Here is a 13,939-nt window from a genome sequence, read left to right on the forward strand (position 1 = left end):
TCTTCTGGAACTAGACATGGAGTCCATCCCTGCCCCTGCAGTGTCTCCTTGCCCCTGCCAGAACCTAATGTCTGAGACCAAAAGGATGTCAGTGATTCTGTCATGCTCTCATTCTCATCCGTGTTTCAACTGTCTATATATGCCTTGGCTTATAAGGATCCTCCAAAAGTAGTTATTTATGAGTCAGACCCCACAATTGTCTGGCTCCATTCCCAACAAGCTCATCTTCCCTCTTCCTCTGGTGTATATATGACACACAACCAGAACTAAAGCCAGCCTAATAATAATCCCTGTGCTTGTACTGTGCTTGAGATCGCAGAGTGCTTCTACTTTAGCTCTACTCAGACAGAAAGCATAATGTGCTTTAAATAGATTTTTATTTGTTTTTCTTTATATTAATTTTTTTTCTCCCATAGAGGAATAACATTAAAATCTAACAATCAGAATCCTGTTATACACATACACAGGCATGCCACGTGACTGGATCGAGGTGGTTGTGTCCTTGAGTCTGTCAACATGTCACAACATGGTCAACCACAGTCTTCTCATTTCAGCCAGTCTAACACAAAACAACTAAGAGGGATACGCTCAACTTGTTGGTTTCATGTGGAACTAGTGGCAGGGGAAGAGGGAGGATTCAAGGGGCTATGGTGTGTCTGCATTCAGTCCCCTCACATAAAGCCACATGGATCTGAGGAGGCATCCAAGAGCTCTAGTGGGGTCCTTGTTGCACCTAAGACATTACAAGTCAGAACAAATTGATCAGGGCTCCAGGTGGGGGCTGGGAAGCAGGCATACCCCAAAAGAGCAGCAAACTGCATTCATACACACACGGTTCCCTCCTGGGGCCAAACTGGCAAAAGCTGGAAGGTGACAACTAGCTTGAAGGGAGCACTCAGGCATATTGGGGAATAACTGGACGTCGCCCTTTGATGTCTTAGGTCTCTAGAAACAGGGGTCCCTCTGACATACTCAGTTTTGGCAAAGTGCTGGTAGTATTGACATTAATTAATACAAACTTCTCCAGGGTCTCTGAAAACATCAGTCAAGACAGACTCTCACCCCCTCCTGTCTAAGGTTGCATAGGACTTTGTGAATTCTAGTTCCCTCACATATTCAAGTTCTGTGGTTTAAAAAAAATCCTGAAGCATGCTCAAGGTGAAAGGCACATACACAGTCAATACAGTATGACGAGGTCTGATGCTTCAGGAGTCAGACTAGCAGGAGACTGAGTAGTGTTGGTTCTTAGAAATCTATACACAATTAAAATATTGCCACTCAAATGCTACAGAGTCTATAGGAAAGTACAAAAACATGTGAGCCTTACCACCAGCCAGGTGATGGGATTGCAGGGTTCTAGAACTACAGGAGCCTCCAGAAATATGTGTGAGGGAGGGGCCTTTTGAAATTTGAACCAAATGCCCTATAACCCACTCTTCCCAACCCCTCCCCCTCAAAGGCTCAGGGGAACTGCCCAGGCTGAGCCAGTGTCCCAGCTGGCAGCAAAGGAGTAGGCAGGAAGATAATGAGTTTCAGCTCTCAGAAGTGTTGAAGACCCTAAGCTGGCTGTGAAGTGACTGACCACTGGGTAGCTGGAAGAATAAACACAACTAGGTTGTAACTGCAGGAGAACCTTGGTGAGAAGAGCAAGGTTGTCAACCACTGGGGCCCTAATGGGACTTTGATCTGTCTTGACTGTAGATTTGGTTTACTCCCTTGGATAGGAAGCCCCAAGAGGAACTTCCTCTGCCTCCATCCCAGCAACCATGGGGCTACCCCCTCCCTTATCCATATACTCAATTTGAGGTTTGGGGCTAGAGGATCAGGGAGGGTAGATGCCTTTACCCTCATGGGATTGCAGTTTTCTAACCAAGCCTCAGCTTGGCTTTGAGGCCAAGAAACCTGGAATTGGAGTGAGGGGGAAGACCTATGTTAGTATGTAACAGGACATCTTAAAAGTTTCAAGGAAGAAAGAGCACACACTAAAAAAGGACAGAGGAAAAGGGAAGCAACTCGGGGTATCCCAAGAAGCTGTTGCTGGTGTCTGAGCCCAAAATTCACTCCCACCACAAGAAGGGCAACACTGTCTGCCTGTGTCCCCTCTTGTCTCACCCAGGGACTCAGGTTCTTTCCTCCAGTTACTTACTGGAGGAGAGGACAAGGGGAACCATAGGGCACCCATTTCTCCCCATCAGACTAGAAAGGAAGAGCCCTGGGGGAGGAAATGAGAGGCCCCCTGGAGGCCCTGAACCTGGAATCAAACTATTTGGGGTTTGGGCCAGTGGAGCTCCTGGCTTCCTACCCAGGAGTGTTTATTAGCCATCCTGGGCAGAGTGTGAAATGAAATACACGGCCAGAGGCAATATGAAGGCTGAGCTGTCAGTCTTGGGATGGCTTCACCCCACAGCTTGTCCTCCCCAGTGTCATTCCCTTGTATTCTTACTCTGGGGGATGCACTTTCCCTGCCTAGACAGAAGCCCTCTGGCCTGCATCTCTCCTAAACTAGTTCTAGCACCTTAGGCATGTGAACAGATGGCCAGGATGGCAGGGCCTTGCCCAGCCAGCCTCTACTCCTGGGGTGACATGTTGCGGGTAGGGCAACAAAATACTAAGCCCTTCAGACTTGGGGGCATGCAGAGGGGTGGATTTCTGGAAAAGATTTGGGAAGTGGGATGATCAGAAAGGGAGGTGGGGGCAGACTTCAGGCTCAAGCCCAAGAGGAGGGCTTAGCCTCTCAGAGCAAGCACAGTGCCAGTTCCCATGGTGCCCTGCTCCCTACAGCTTCTTAATCTGTGTGTCTTGTCTACATTTCCAGTAGGCTGCCTCTTCCTTCGATTCCCTCCACCTTCTCCCTCTAACACATCTCACAGCCCTGTTCCACATACTTTACCTTTCCGGGCCTAAACAACTCCACGGGGAGAGGGAAGGGGGAGACTCAAGGCAGAACCCTTTGGTCTCGGTGCCCATTCCCCCAACCACCTGGGAGGGAATTACTGGGAATGAATAAGGGAGGAGTGAGCATAGTGCCAAAGGTGAGATGGGTGAGGCTTGTAAAGTGGGAGTGGAAGGCGGGGAGTGAGCTAGATGTGGGAGGAGAAAAGAGCGGGAGGAGGAGCGGGCCAGAGGGCAAGGGTGTAGGGGAATGTCAGGGCAGAGACGGGGACAGGAGCCAGAGAAGGAATGAAGAATGGAGTGTCCAGGGCGAAGGAAATGGAGGAAATGTGGAAATGGGGCCGGAGGGGGGTTGTTCTGAGGCGGATTAGAGGATCAGACGTGGGAAAATCGAGGGTGGGGGAGGCTGGCACCCCACCTCGCTTGAGGGAGGTTGTAGTGTCCAACCCAGGTGAGCTGCGGGCGCTCCTCGAGCAACACACTGGCTGCGGCAGAGGGGCCCCACAGGGGTCGGGAGTCGGTGAGGGGTCTGTGGTTCGGCGAGGATCCTCAGTAGTTGAACTGGCGCTGGCACGGCTGGTAGACGAAGCTGCCCTGGTGCCTAGGCCGGCGCGAACGGCTCTCGCGGGCGCGGTTCTGCCGCTGCACCACCTTGGCGCTCAGCGCGTGGCGCTCGGCCCGCTGCCGGGCCCGCTGCAGCCGCCGCGCCTGGCCTGCCTTCTCCAGCAGCGCGGCCCGCGCCGGCAGGGGGGCGGCGGCGTGGCGCAGGGCCCGGGGCTCGCGGCGGGCGGGCGCCAACTCCCTGCGGGGACACAGCAGGGCGGGGTCAGGGCCCGACCCGGCGCAGCGCGGTCTCTCCTGTCAGCGGGGTGCCCAGTGCCCCTCTTCCGAGCCAGCCTGGAGACGCCGCCTCAGCGCCGACCCCGGGGAAGGCGGGGCTCCCGCTGTTTGGGCGCTTACCTGAGGAGCCAGCCTCAGGAAGCCCCCAGCCCTTCGGCGCAGCGGCCCCAGCCCCTCCACCAGCCCCGCCCCAAGCCTCGGGGCCCCGCCTCCCCGGGCCCCGCCCCGGGCCCCGCCCCGGGCCCCCCCTCCCTGCTAGAGCTCCGCCCCCTCGCCCGCAGCCCCGCTCCTAGCCTCGGCCCCGCCTCCGGCCACGAGGCCACGCCCCTCAGGGCCCCGCCCCTGCGGCGCCGGGCGGGCTCGCTCCCGGGCGAGCTCGCTCCCCAGGCTCCGGTCCCGGACCTCCCCAACACGCCTCTCCGGGTCTCCAGGCCACGTCCCCGGCCCGCTCACCCTTCGCTAAGGTCGCCGTCAGGCAGGGCAGCGTCGGGGTGCGGGGAAGGGGGCCCAGGCTCCAGCACTATGGTGCTGCCGGTGACGTAAACGGACATGCTGGGGTGCTCGATGAGGAGATCCTCCAGGGGGCTGCTCTGGAGGCGGGCGGGCCCGATTCCGGGCCCCTCTGCAGTAAAACAGGCGGGAGGGGTAACAAACCAGCTCTCGTCCATCAAGGAGGGCGCGGGCGGGGGCCGGCCTGCGGGGGCGGGGGCGGCCTCGGGGCTGGGTGGGGCCGCGTAGCTGTCTACGGGGCGCGGGAGGAGGAGCCATGCAGAGCGGGGGCGCAGCGGGGAGGGACACACACACACCGGACACAGTGGGGCGGGGAGAGAAAGGGCATCGTTAGTCAGACCCGCAGTCCCGCCCGCCGCGCCCACGGGGCACCCACGGGCCGGGAGTCTCGACCGGCTGCCCTCGGACACGTGAGGTGTGGGCCCCAACGCTGCGCTGCCAGGAGGCGGCCTGGGCTTTGCAGGGGACGGGGCCCTGTTACCCGCCTTCGGCGTCGCTACCTTAGTAGGCCGGGGACTCCCCTTCCCCTCCGCTGCTCGTCCGTCTGCCCTTTCACCGGCCCGGGAATCAGAGCCCTGGCCCCGACCCAGGCCTCACCCGGCAGGTCGATGATGAGCCAGCCGTCCACTTCATCCTCCTGGGACACGAAGGCTCGGGGGCATTCGGGGTCCTCGGGGGGCGGGGGAGCACTGAAGAAGAGGCTGGTGAGGCGCTGGAACATGGCGGGGAAGTGAGGCGGCCTCAGGGGGGCGCCCTACGGCAGTGTAGAAACCTGGGAGGTGCAGAGAGGGAGTCAGAGCCGCCAGGCTTTAGTCTAAGACCACCTCGACTCCTGGCTGGGGACCCACCCCCAGCCCCCAGAGCGTCGTATGAGTACAGCGGGGGAGTGTGCACGTGCTGGTAAGTCCGTCTGCTTTCAGGTTTTTCTATTTTCTGTGTGACCTTAGAAGTTACTTAACTTCTCTGTGCTTTAGTTTTCCCTTCTGTCCAATGCCAATGATAAAACACCTCCTTCTGGGCCCTTATAAGAGTTACATGAGCTAACCATAGTATCCTTCTCTGGGCTCTAATAAGAATTAAATGAGCCAAACACAAAGTGCTTAGAGCCATATTAGGCCACAGAGTGAGCATTCAATAAACTAATCAACTAGTTATCATTATTATTATTGCATGCTCTTAGGGATATGGGAGGGGTGATACATATGACCAAATTCTATCAGAAAAGGTCTCCAAGCTGGACCTTGGAGTTCTCCAAGCAAGGAAGAAACAGTCCAGTATTGATTACTTATGATCATCATCATAATATAGCTAACATTCATGTGCTAGGTACTGTACTAAGCACTTTACATCACATTAACAGGTACTTCTCCTCACAACTCTAGGAAAAGGGTCTAATTATTATCCTTCTACAGATAAAGAAACTGAGGCTCAGAGAGGTAAGGTAACTTGTACAAAGTCTCCAGCTAATAAGACACAGAGGTTGGATTCAAACCCATCCAGTCAAATTCCAGAGGCAGCACCATAATTACATACTCCATTGCCTTTGCTGGATTAGACATTAGATTAGGCATTTTTAACTTGATGGCCAAGGCATTTTTCTGGGAAGAAGTTTTCATCATGATTTCTAACATCACTCCTTGACCCCAAAGATTAAGAACTACTGGAGCCTCTGAGGCTTGAATAGTGTTGGCTGGCAGAAATCCCACAGAACCACTACCATGTGATTGCACAGCTCTCATTTGTGCCTGTCAGACAAGGTTCTAAGATCCTACTCCCCTGGGTCCTCCCCCCTCTGACCCTCTATACCTAAACTCCTGCTCAAGGGCAGCATTCATGGCTAGGAGGAAGATCAGGTTCCTGGCCCCAGAGAGGCAGCAGGTCAGTGGGAGGTGATGATGAAGGGAGGGCCTGTCAGCCCCCAGCAGCCCTTAAGGATGAGCACTGAGGGTTGAACCAGGACCCAACCCCTCAATCAGCCCCTCCCTGGATGAAAATGAGGGAGGAGACTCCTTGCTCCAGGAATGGAGACACCAAGGAGGTAGCTATAGATCTGCCCTTCTCCCCACTTAAGCCTACCTTAGGACTAGGCCTGGCTAAGAGTCCCCTGGATGTCCCAAAGCTTGAGCCTCCACATCTGTCCCCTGAAGATGGTTGACCATTTTGCTACTGAGACACTTGTCACTTTCCTGTAGGGATGTTTCCACACTTCCTGTAAAACTCCCTGGGGGCATGTCCACTTTTCCATTCTGTGAAGGCATTCTACACTTACTGCTAACCCACCTGAAGTATTTCTATGCTTGTTGCTACCTCGACCATTCCCTGGGTATGTTTTCACACTTGCCCCCAGAATCATCCAACCTCTATAAACTGAGAGTATTTCCACATTTGCAGACCCATGGTGGCCAGGCTCCAGAAGGAAGTGTTCCTAGGTTCTGGCTTTTCCGGTAGGAGATCTACAGAGATTATAAAAGCCAAGGCGCCCCCAACTAGTGTCTGCCCAGCAGAAGTCACATATCTCAACCCATCTCTTAACCACAGAGAGTTAGTGACTCAGTTACCAAAAATCCAGAAAGTTTGGCCCCTCCTGAAGGAAGGGAAGATTGGAGCCTTGATGAGTCACACCTTCCTTGCAAAGACCGACTAGTTCAGTAAGAAGATGAAAGGGAAGTTCAGAGCTGGTGCAGGCTCATCATATTCACCTGGCCCATTTTACAACCTGAGAATCATAGGAAATAAAGTCTATCCAAAGACACACAGCTAGATGGTGGCCAGGTACGTCTAGCCCCAGGTCACTAAATTCCATCCAGAGTATATATACAATCAGGAAAGCCTCAGCAAACAAGACCCAAAAAGATAATGATGCAGAGGAAATAGGGAAGTCAGAGAGGAGTCAGAACTTATCAAGTCATTCCTCACCTCAGAACCACTCTGTCCAGCTGTAAAAGAATTTGGAGTTCCTGACATCAAGATTCATCATGCAGTTACAACAACGCCCACTGTATAGCAGAACCTGCTCTGGGTCTCCTCAAATTATACACAGATTAAGGTAAAGAAGGCTCAATGAGGGGAAGCTCCCTGCCTGAAGTCACAGCAATTAAGTGGCAGACCCAAGAGTGACAGCAGCACCAGCCAGCCAGTGCCCGCCCCCTCTGATGACCACTTGGGGAGCCTCCCGGATTTTCTTTCCCATCTTTGCCAGCTTCCTGGTTCTCACATTCCCAGCCCTGCTCCAGGGAGAACCATTCCCTTTAATAACTACAGCAGCTGTGCCCAGAATAGCACTTGAGTTCCACCATGTCTACCCCACCCCATCCTTTAGCAAAGCCCAGGCTGGGATGGGGCTCCTGGCCCAGTCTTTGGGCCCATCCACTTGGAAAGCCAGCTCTCCTTCTCCTACTCCTTTGTCCTGCCCCTCTCTGTAATCACCAGTTCTATGTCAGGTCATGTCCTTCTTAGCTGACAATACTGGGAGTTGGGGAGGTAATAAAAGGCCAAACAGAGGGAATTCTCACACTCCACCCACCCCAACATCAGTCCTGGAGACACCCTGATGCAGCTAATGACTCACCCTTCTGTGGTCAAAACAGCTGGGAGGCAGCGATTTTATTGGGCTCTGGGACTCCAGGGTACACAGTGAGGGTCAGGGCCACAAAAGGGGATCAGTCTCCAGAGACCTCCAGGAAAATGATCCAGGAATAAAGGGACCTAACAGCCCCATCGAATTTGGATGGTACTGAGCCTAAGCTAGAGTCCCCAGTGTTAGGAGGATGTGTAACTCAGTACTTGTTTTGAGTTCCTACTAGGCATGTGCTATGGCTAATGCATCTGTCATTCACTAAGTAGGCTTGCCTCTAAGTGTCTTCACGACCTCAAGTAAGCAACTTCCCCTCTCTGGGCCTCAGTTTTCCTTCCGTGAAATGGAGTCTGAGACCCCTTGTTTGGGGGGCAGGGAGTGACATCAGCTAAGGCACAGCACACAACAGCGATTAGGAAGATGTTGTGGTAGTCCCCGGGGATGCAGAGCTTGGAGCTGGAGAGACGATATTCCACCATCTGGCGCCGCCCCCGACGACCTAGAACTGGAGCTCTGGGCTGCCCCTGAACTCTGAGGACCCTCCCCCGCCCAACCTAGACCCAGCAGCGCCGCCCGAACCCAAGGAGAAAGTAGGGGATCAGAGGCCTGACCCCAACACCTGGGTTAGCCTAGGAAATTGCCGAGGCCCCTCCAGTCCTGCTGCCTTTCAGCGTCCCTCACCCGTGGGCCCAGCCCCGACCCAGCGCCTACTGGGTCAAGGGAGGACAGGCGACCCGAGCCGGGGGGCGGTGCCGGCCTTGGTGACGCCTCAATGTCATATGCAAATAGAGAGACGTCATGGTGTACCGGCGTGCGGCAGCCAATCGGGAGATGGGAGTGCAGCCCGGCGGCCGCCGGCGGAAACAAAGACCCGGGAGCCGGGAGACCGCGGGGCGTGTCTCGGGACGCGGGACCCCCTGGGCCGAGGCCGGCCGGGACTCACCTGGGGGAGGGGGCGGCGCGGCGGGCGGAGGGGCTCTGAGGTAGTTGTGCGGCGGGGCGTCCTGGCGTCGGCGCTGATCACAGGCAGGGCTGCATCGCGGGGGCTGGACGGGGAGGCGGCGGGGCTCCGGCTCGGAAGCTCGCAGTTGCTGCGCTCGCCCGCGGGGCTTTGAGACTGTGCGGCCGCTGCAGAGCTCACCGCACAAATTAGAACGTTCAAACAGCTGATTGTGACGTCACAAAGGGGCCCGCCCGCCTCGCGTCACCGGCCGGCCGAGCAGTGGCCAATCCCAGGCTGCGGACACCCCCGCTCCCTCCCCCTCCACGATTCGCTGGCTAGTGGCTCCTGCCCCGGAGCCCGACTCAAAGCCTCGGGGGGGCCTCCCGGGGAGGCCACTACTGGGACCTTCGACTCCTTGCTGCAGGACTACCCACAGACCTCTTCATGAGGAGGATCCCCATCTTCCGGCATTCTCTCCAGCCATCCCAGCGCCCTCCCACTGTCCCCCGTATCCTTTCGGTGGCATCCTCCTCTATCCTTGTCCCCCATATGTACCCTTTTGTCAGCTCCACCATCACGTCCGTGCACCTCCATTCTCCCCACCAACCTTCTCCCTGCTCTCCCTCCTCTTCTGTCTCATCTCCTCACCCTACACGTTATCTGCTTTTCTACTCTATTTTTCCTCAGCTGGGCAGGCTTGAGAGGTGGGGACGTCCCCCTTCCCTGGTTCCGGGGGAGCACCCAGGGGTGCAGAGGAATTGGCTAGGCTGACGGGAGATTTTGCAGAGTGGGACTCGGAGAGACATTGCCCTGGATTGAATAGTTCATCTAGAGACGGCTCTGTACCGGAGCGTTTACACTTTATTTAACCACGACTGGACAGAAAAGTGACAGGACAAGGAAATTTAGGCTCACAAATCTCACTGTCAGTATGTGGATTTACTTTCTTTAAAAAATTTTTATTTATTCATGAGAGACACACAGAGAGGCAGAGACACAGTCGAGGGAGAAGCAGGCTCCATGCAGGGAGCCCAATGTGGGACTCGATCCTGGGACTCCAGGATCACACCCTAGGCTAAAGGCGGTGCTAAACTGCTGAGCCACCCGGGCTGCCCTTTATTATCAATAATTCATTCAACAAACATTGAGTATGTGCTATTGCTTCCACCAGACCACTAGCTGACATTAAATATTGAGTGCCAGGCACTGTGCTATAGCACTTTATATGTTTTGATCTTCACAACAACCCCAGAAGTGAGTATTATCCCCGTTTTGCAGTTGAGGACACAGACTCAGAGAGCCTAACTGACTTCCTACAGGTTGCAAAGCTATAATAAATACCAGAATCAGGATCTGAATCCATAGTTCTGGCCCCAACCCTCTTCACTCTCTGCATACATCAGATTGTCTAAACCCCAGAGTGCTTCAGCCTCCTCAGGGAAATCTGGGCCCAGTCCTGACTGCCCCAAACTTGCCTGTGGCTTCAAACAGGTCGTTACTTCTGTGGGCCTCAATTTCCTTTTCCATTAAATTTAACATATCTGAGCTTCTAGAGAGTCTTTGCAAAACTCAACCCTCAGGCTTCTGCCAATCCCAGATTCTAGACCTCCAACTTTCCCAATGCCCTGGGAAATTCTTGAAGAGAGACCACAAATGTGCATCCTCTGAATCTCCAGGGCCAGAGGTTCTACGTTCTCTCTCAGTAGAGTAAGACTGGCGGGGGTGGGTCTGAGAGCTGCCCATCAGGCCCAAAAGGAGGCAGGGAGTAAGCTAGGCGGGAGCTTCATGTTCTGGTGATAAAATCCTGTCCCAGCCTAGTCTGAAACTCCACAGGGACTCCTAGAAGGAGCCAGGAAATAATACCCAGAGGTTTCTGAGGGGGGAGGAGAGAGAGCAGAGTTTTGACCTTTGAAGTGATGTCCCCAAAGTGTCATTCTGTGCAACCCTAAGCCTCTGCTCTTTACAACCATTTCCTGCTAACCTTATATCCTCTCTTGACCTCCTTACTGACTTAAACAAAATAAGCCCTAACACGCCTCTCCCATCACACCTTTTCCCTGTTCTAAAAACTGCTGTGGTTCCCAAAGTATCACACTCAACACAGCATTTGTGAACTTTCCTAAACCAGCTCCAGCTCTCTCCAGCTTCCTCCCCACTTCTACCAGCAGCTTGTGCTAATGTCAAATTCCTGTTTCTTCAACACTCTCCCAAAGCCCCCAGAGCCCAGAATGCCCTCTTCAGAATTTATATATTTTCTGTCTTCGGGACTCTACTCCCCCTTTCTTCCTCTTGACAGCCTTCTCCACCCATATGTCCAGAGCTACCTTGATAGACACTGATTTATTTGTTCAATAAATAAGCAGTGGTGATGACTGTGTGTGTGTGTGTGTGTGTAGTGTATCTTCCCAAATAGATGATTGGCATCCAAAGGGCGTACGTAATCTCTGTCCATATACTATCCCCACCCAGCCTATGCTGGGACTGACAGAGTAGACTCTAAACAAAAGCTTAGCAATTACAGCTCAAGACAGTTGGCTGGTAGGGATCCCTGGGTGGCGCAGCGGTTTAGCGCCTGCCTTTGGCCCAGGGCGCGATCCTGGAGACCTGGGATCGAATCCCACGTCGGGCTCCTGGTGCATGGAGCCTGCTTCTCCCTCTGCCTATGTCTCTGCCTCTGTGTGTGTGTGTGTGTGTGTGTGTGTGTGTGTGTGTGTGACTATCATAAATAAATAAAAATTAGGAAAAAAAAGACAGTTGGCTGGTACAGGAGTCTTCACCTGGACCCTCTACCCTGGTATAAGAAGCATTCTGTTGGGACACCTGGGTGGCTCAGTGGTTGAGCATCTGCCTTCAGCTCAGGTCGTGATCCCGAGGACTCTGGGATTGAGTCCTGCATCGGGCCCCTTAAGGGGAGCCTGCTTCTCCCTCTGCCTGTGTCTCTGCTTCTCTCTGTGTCTCTCATGAACAAATAAATCAAAACTTAAAAAAAAAAAAAGAAGCATTCTATTGGGCACAGGATTTTGGTCCTCCAAGTCCAGAGAAGGGGCTCCTAGCTTGTGCTCTGATAATCCTAAATGACCTGGATTCTGCTCCTAACCTTAGCTGAACCACATGTATAGGCTGTTAGGGCAGATCCCAGTCTTCCATTTCTCTGTGGAGTCAGAAGGACCTATGGAAGTAGGGGGTTTCAGCCCAGTGGAGTCCTCTCCTGGAACCCCTGGACACATCACTCTCCACTGCAGATTTACTATCAGAGCTGAAGGACACCTCAGATCTTAATTCATCCAAACTCCTTATCTTATAGTGGAGAAACTGAGGCATACTGAGGCATAAAGAAGTCAAGGCTGAGCAGCAGAGACATCTACTGATCCTGGTTGGCAGGCAGTGGGGAGCTTAGTATGCTGGGATCCTGGTCTAGGCCTGAGGGCTGTAAAAAGAGGCAGTGGGCACCATGCTAGGGGTAATCCTGGAGTCTCATTTCTAATTAGATAGGAAGTACCATTGCTGGATAGACATGGAATCTACACATACACATGAAGGCATCCATGTACAAACATACACACATGTGCACATGGGCTCACACCCATGGAGTTAACAGATGCCCAAACCCTTCCAATTCCTGCTCAGATATAAGCACCTGCCCAATTTTATGGGCTCCAGGATTGGAGGTCAAGAGGCCACTCTTCTATTCCTGTCTGGGCCTGGGTTTGCCCTCACCAAGCCCTGGGGGCTCCCCAATGGCTTGGTGCCCCCTAGTTCAAAGGGCAGAGATGTGTCAGCCTGGGTGTGTCCTTCACGAGACCTTGCGTGTACTTGAAGGTGTGAGTCTGCTGGAGAACCACCTCACCTTTAGTCTCTCCCCGCCTTTCCCCTCTCAGGTTGAGGGCAAGGCTGAGGCAAAGACCAGTGGGTAGCTTGGAATCTGAGTCAAAACCCGGAGCCCTGATCACTCTAGAAACAGAGCTTTCCCTTGCCCTTCATGAGCCCCAGAACTACAGTTAAATGAAAATATTAATTATGATACTATTGGGATTTCTGTGTGCCAGGTACTATTCTAAGTCCTTACCTGTGTTTTAATTAACTTAACCCTCACAACAACCTACTCATGTAGATAATATTATTCTTTCCATTTTACTGGTGAAGAAACTGAGATAAATGGGGAAAAATTTAATTGGTAAAGCCGGTTAGGGCAGACATAATTCCCCAATTCTCCCCACAACAAATTGACCTATACCTTAATCATATCCCCAGAATTTTTATTCAAAAAGGGTTGTTGTTTAAAAAAAAGGGGGGGGGTTGTTGTTCAACTCAGAGGTGGTTAAACTGAGGGTGGTGTGTGTGTGTGTGTGTGTGTGTGTGTGTGTGTGTGTGGTGTGTGTAAGACAGAGAGACAGAGAGAGAGAGAGAGAATACCATGAAAAAGACCTTGGCCAGATTGTCAGTAAATCCGTTTCAGTTCTGGTCCTTTCCTGGGCTCACTGCCTGGTGCCCTGGCCAAGTCAGTTTCCCCATCTGCAAAGTGGCTGGCCCTGCACTTCCTAAATATTACCTCCAGTTCCAACCTTCAGGCAGCCAGTTGTGTTTGTTTGTCCTCCCTGGAGGAGGGGATAGTCAGGACAGAATCCATTTCAGGAAGAGGAGTCAGGTGACAGGAAGTGAAATATCCAGCTTAGTTTTTGTCTACTTAACCAAGGTGTGAGGATGGGGTGGTGACTTTGGGGTTCAAGTGTGGACAAGTACCCAAGTGAGCTGCTCTGGTGAAAATGCCCTGCATGAATTCCCACATTTAGAACTTTTGAAGGGAAATGGTTGCATCCCTCCAGCTTTGAGGCTGGGAAGGAGAAAGGAGACAGTGGGGTTCTCTCCTGCTGAGGCAGCCACTCTTCTAGGAGCAGATGGGCTCCCAGCAGCTCAGGCCACTGCCCTTTCCTGCTCACAATTCCTCCTTGGCTCCCTCCCATGTCTAGGCTGAGGCATGCTCTCACAGTACCTGGTACACAGTAAACATTCAGTAAGTACTGACTGAACGGGTGAGTGCAGCTGCCCTCACCCACTCATTTAGCCTTCTCTGTCAACACACACACACTCTTAACACCCTCTGTAAATGACCACACTCCAAACCACCACCAGCTTTCTTGCTTGCAGGATCTGCTCTTGCAGTTTCCTTGGCCTAGGGAGCC

The 13,939-nt window shown here is 53.3% G+C and overlaps 1 protein-coding gene across 2 annotated transcripts; it reads right to left on the reverse strand.

The window, feature by feature from the left end:
* Window positions 1-358: 358 nt before the first annotated feature.
* TP53INP2 (tumor protein p53 inducible nuclear protein 2) lies at window positions 359-8,963 on the reverse strand. 2 transcript variants are annotated; one of them, XM_055305885.1, is made up of 4 exons: window positions 8,760-8,963; window positions 4,840-5,014; window positions 4,186-4,354; window positions 359-3,694 (listed from the first exon to the last, which is right to left on the reverse strand). In XM_055305885.1, the coding sequence occupies exons 2-4, from the start codon at window positions 4,961-4,963 to the stop codon at window positions 3,442-3,444; spliced, it is 546 nt and encodes a 181-aa protein (XP_055161860.1). In that variant the 5' UTR covers window positions 4,964-5,014; window positions 8,760-8,963; the 3' UTR covers window positions 359-3,441. The 2 variants fall into 2 exon arrangements, with proteins under 2 accessions (XP_055161860.1, XP_055161851.1); XM_055305876.1 differs by having other exon boundaries at window positions 4,186-4,474.
* Between the last annotated feature and the right edge of the window lie 4,976 nt (window positions 8,964-13,939).

Source organism: Nyctereutes procyonoides, unplaced genomic scaffold (assembly GCF_905146905.1).
Source record: "Nyctereutes procyonoides isolate TBG_1078 unplaced genomic scaffold, NYPRO_anot_genome, whole genome shotgun sequence".
Classification (NCBI taxonomy): domain Eukaryota; kingdom Metazoa; phylum Chordata; class Mammalia; order Carnivora; family Canidae; genus Nyctereutes; species Nyctereutes procyonoides.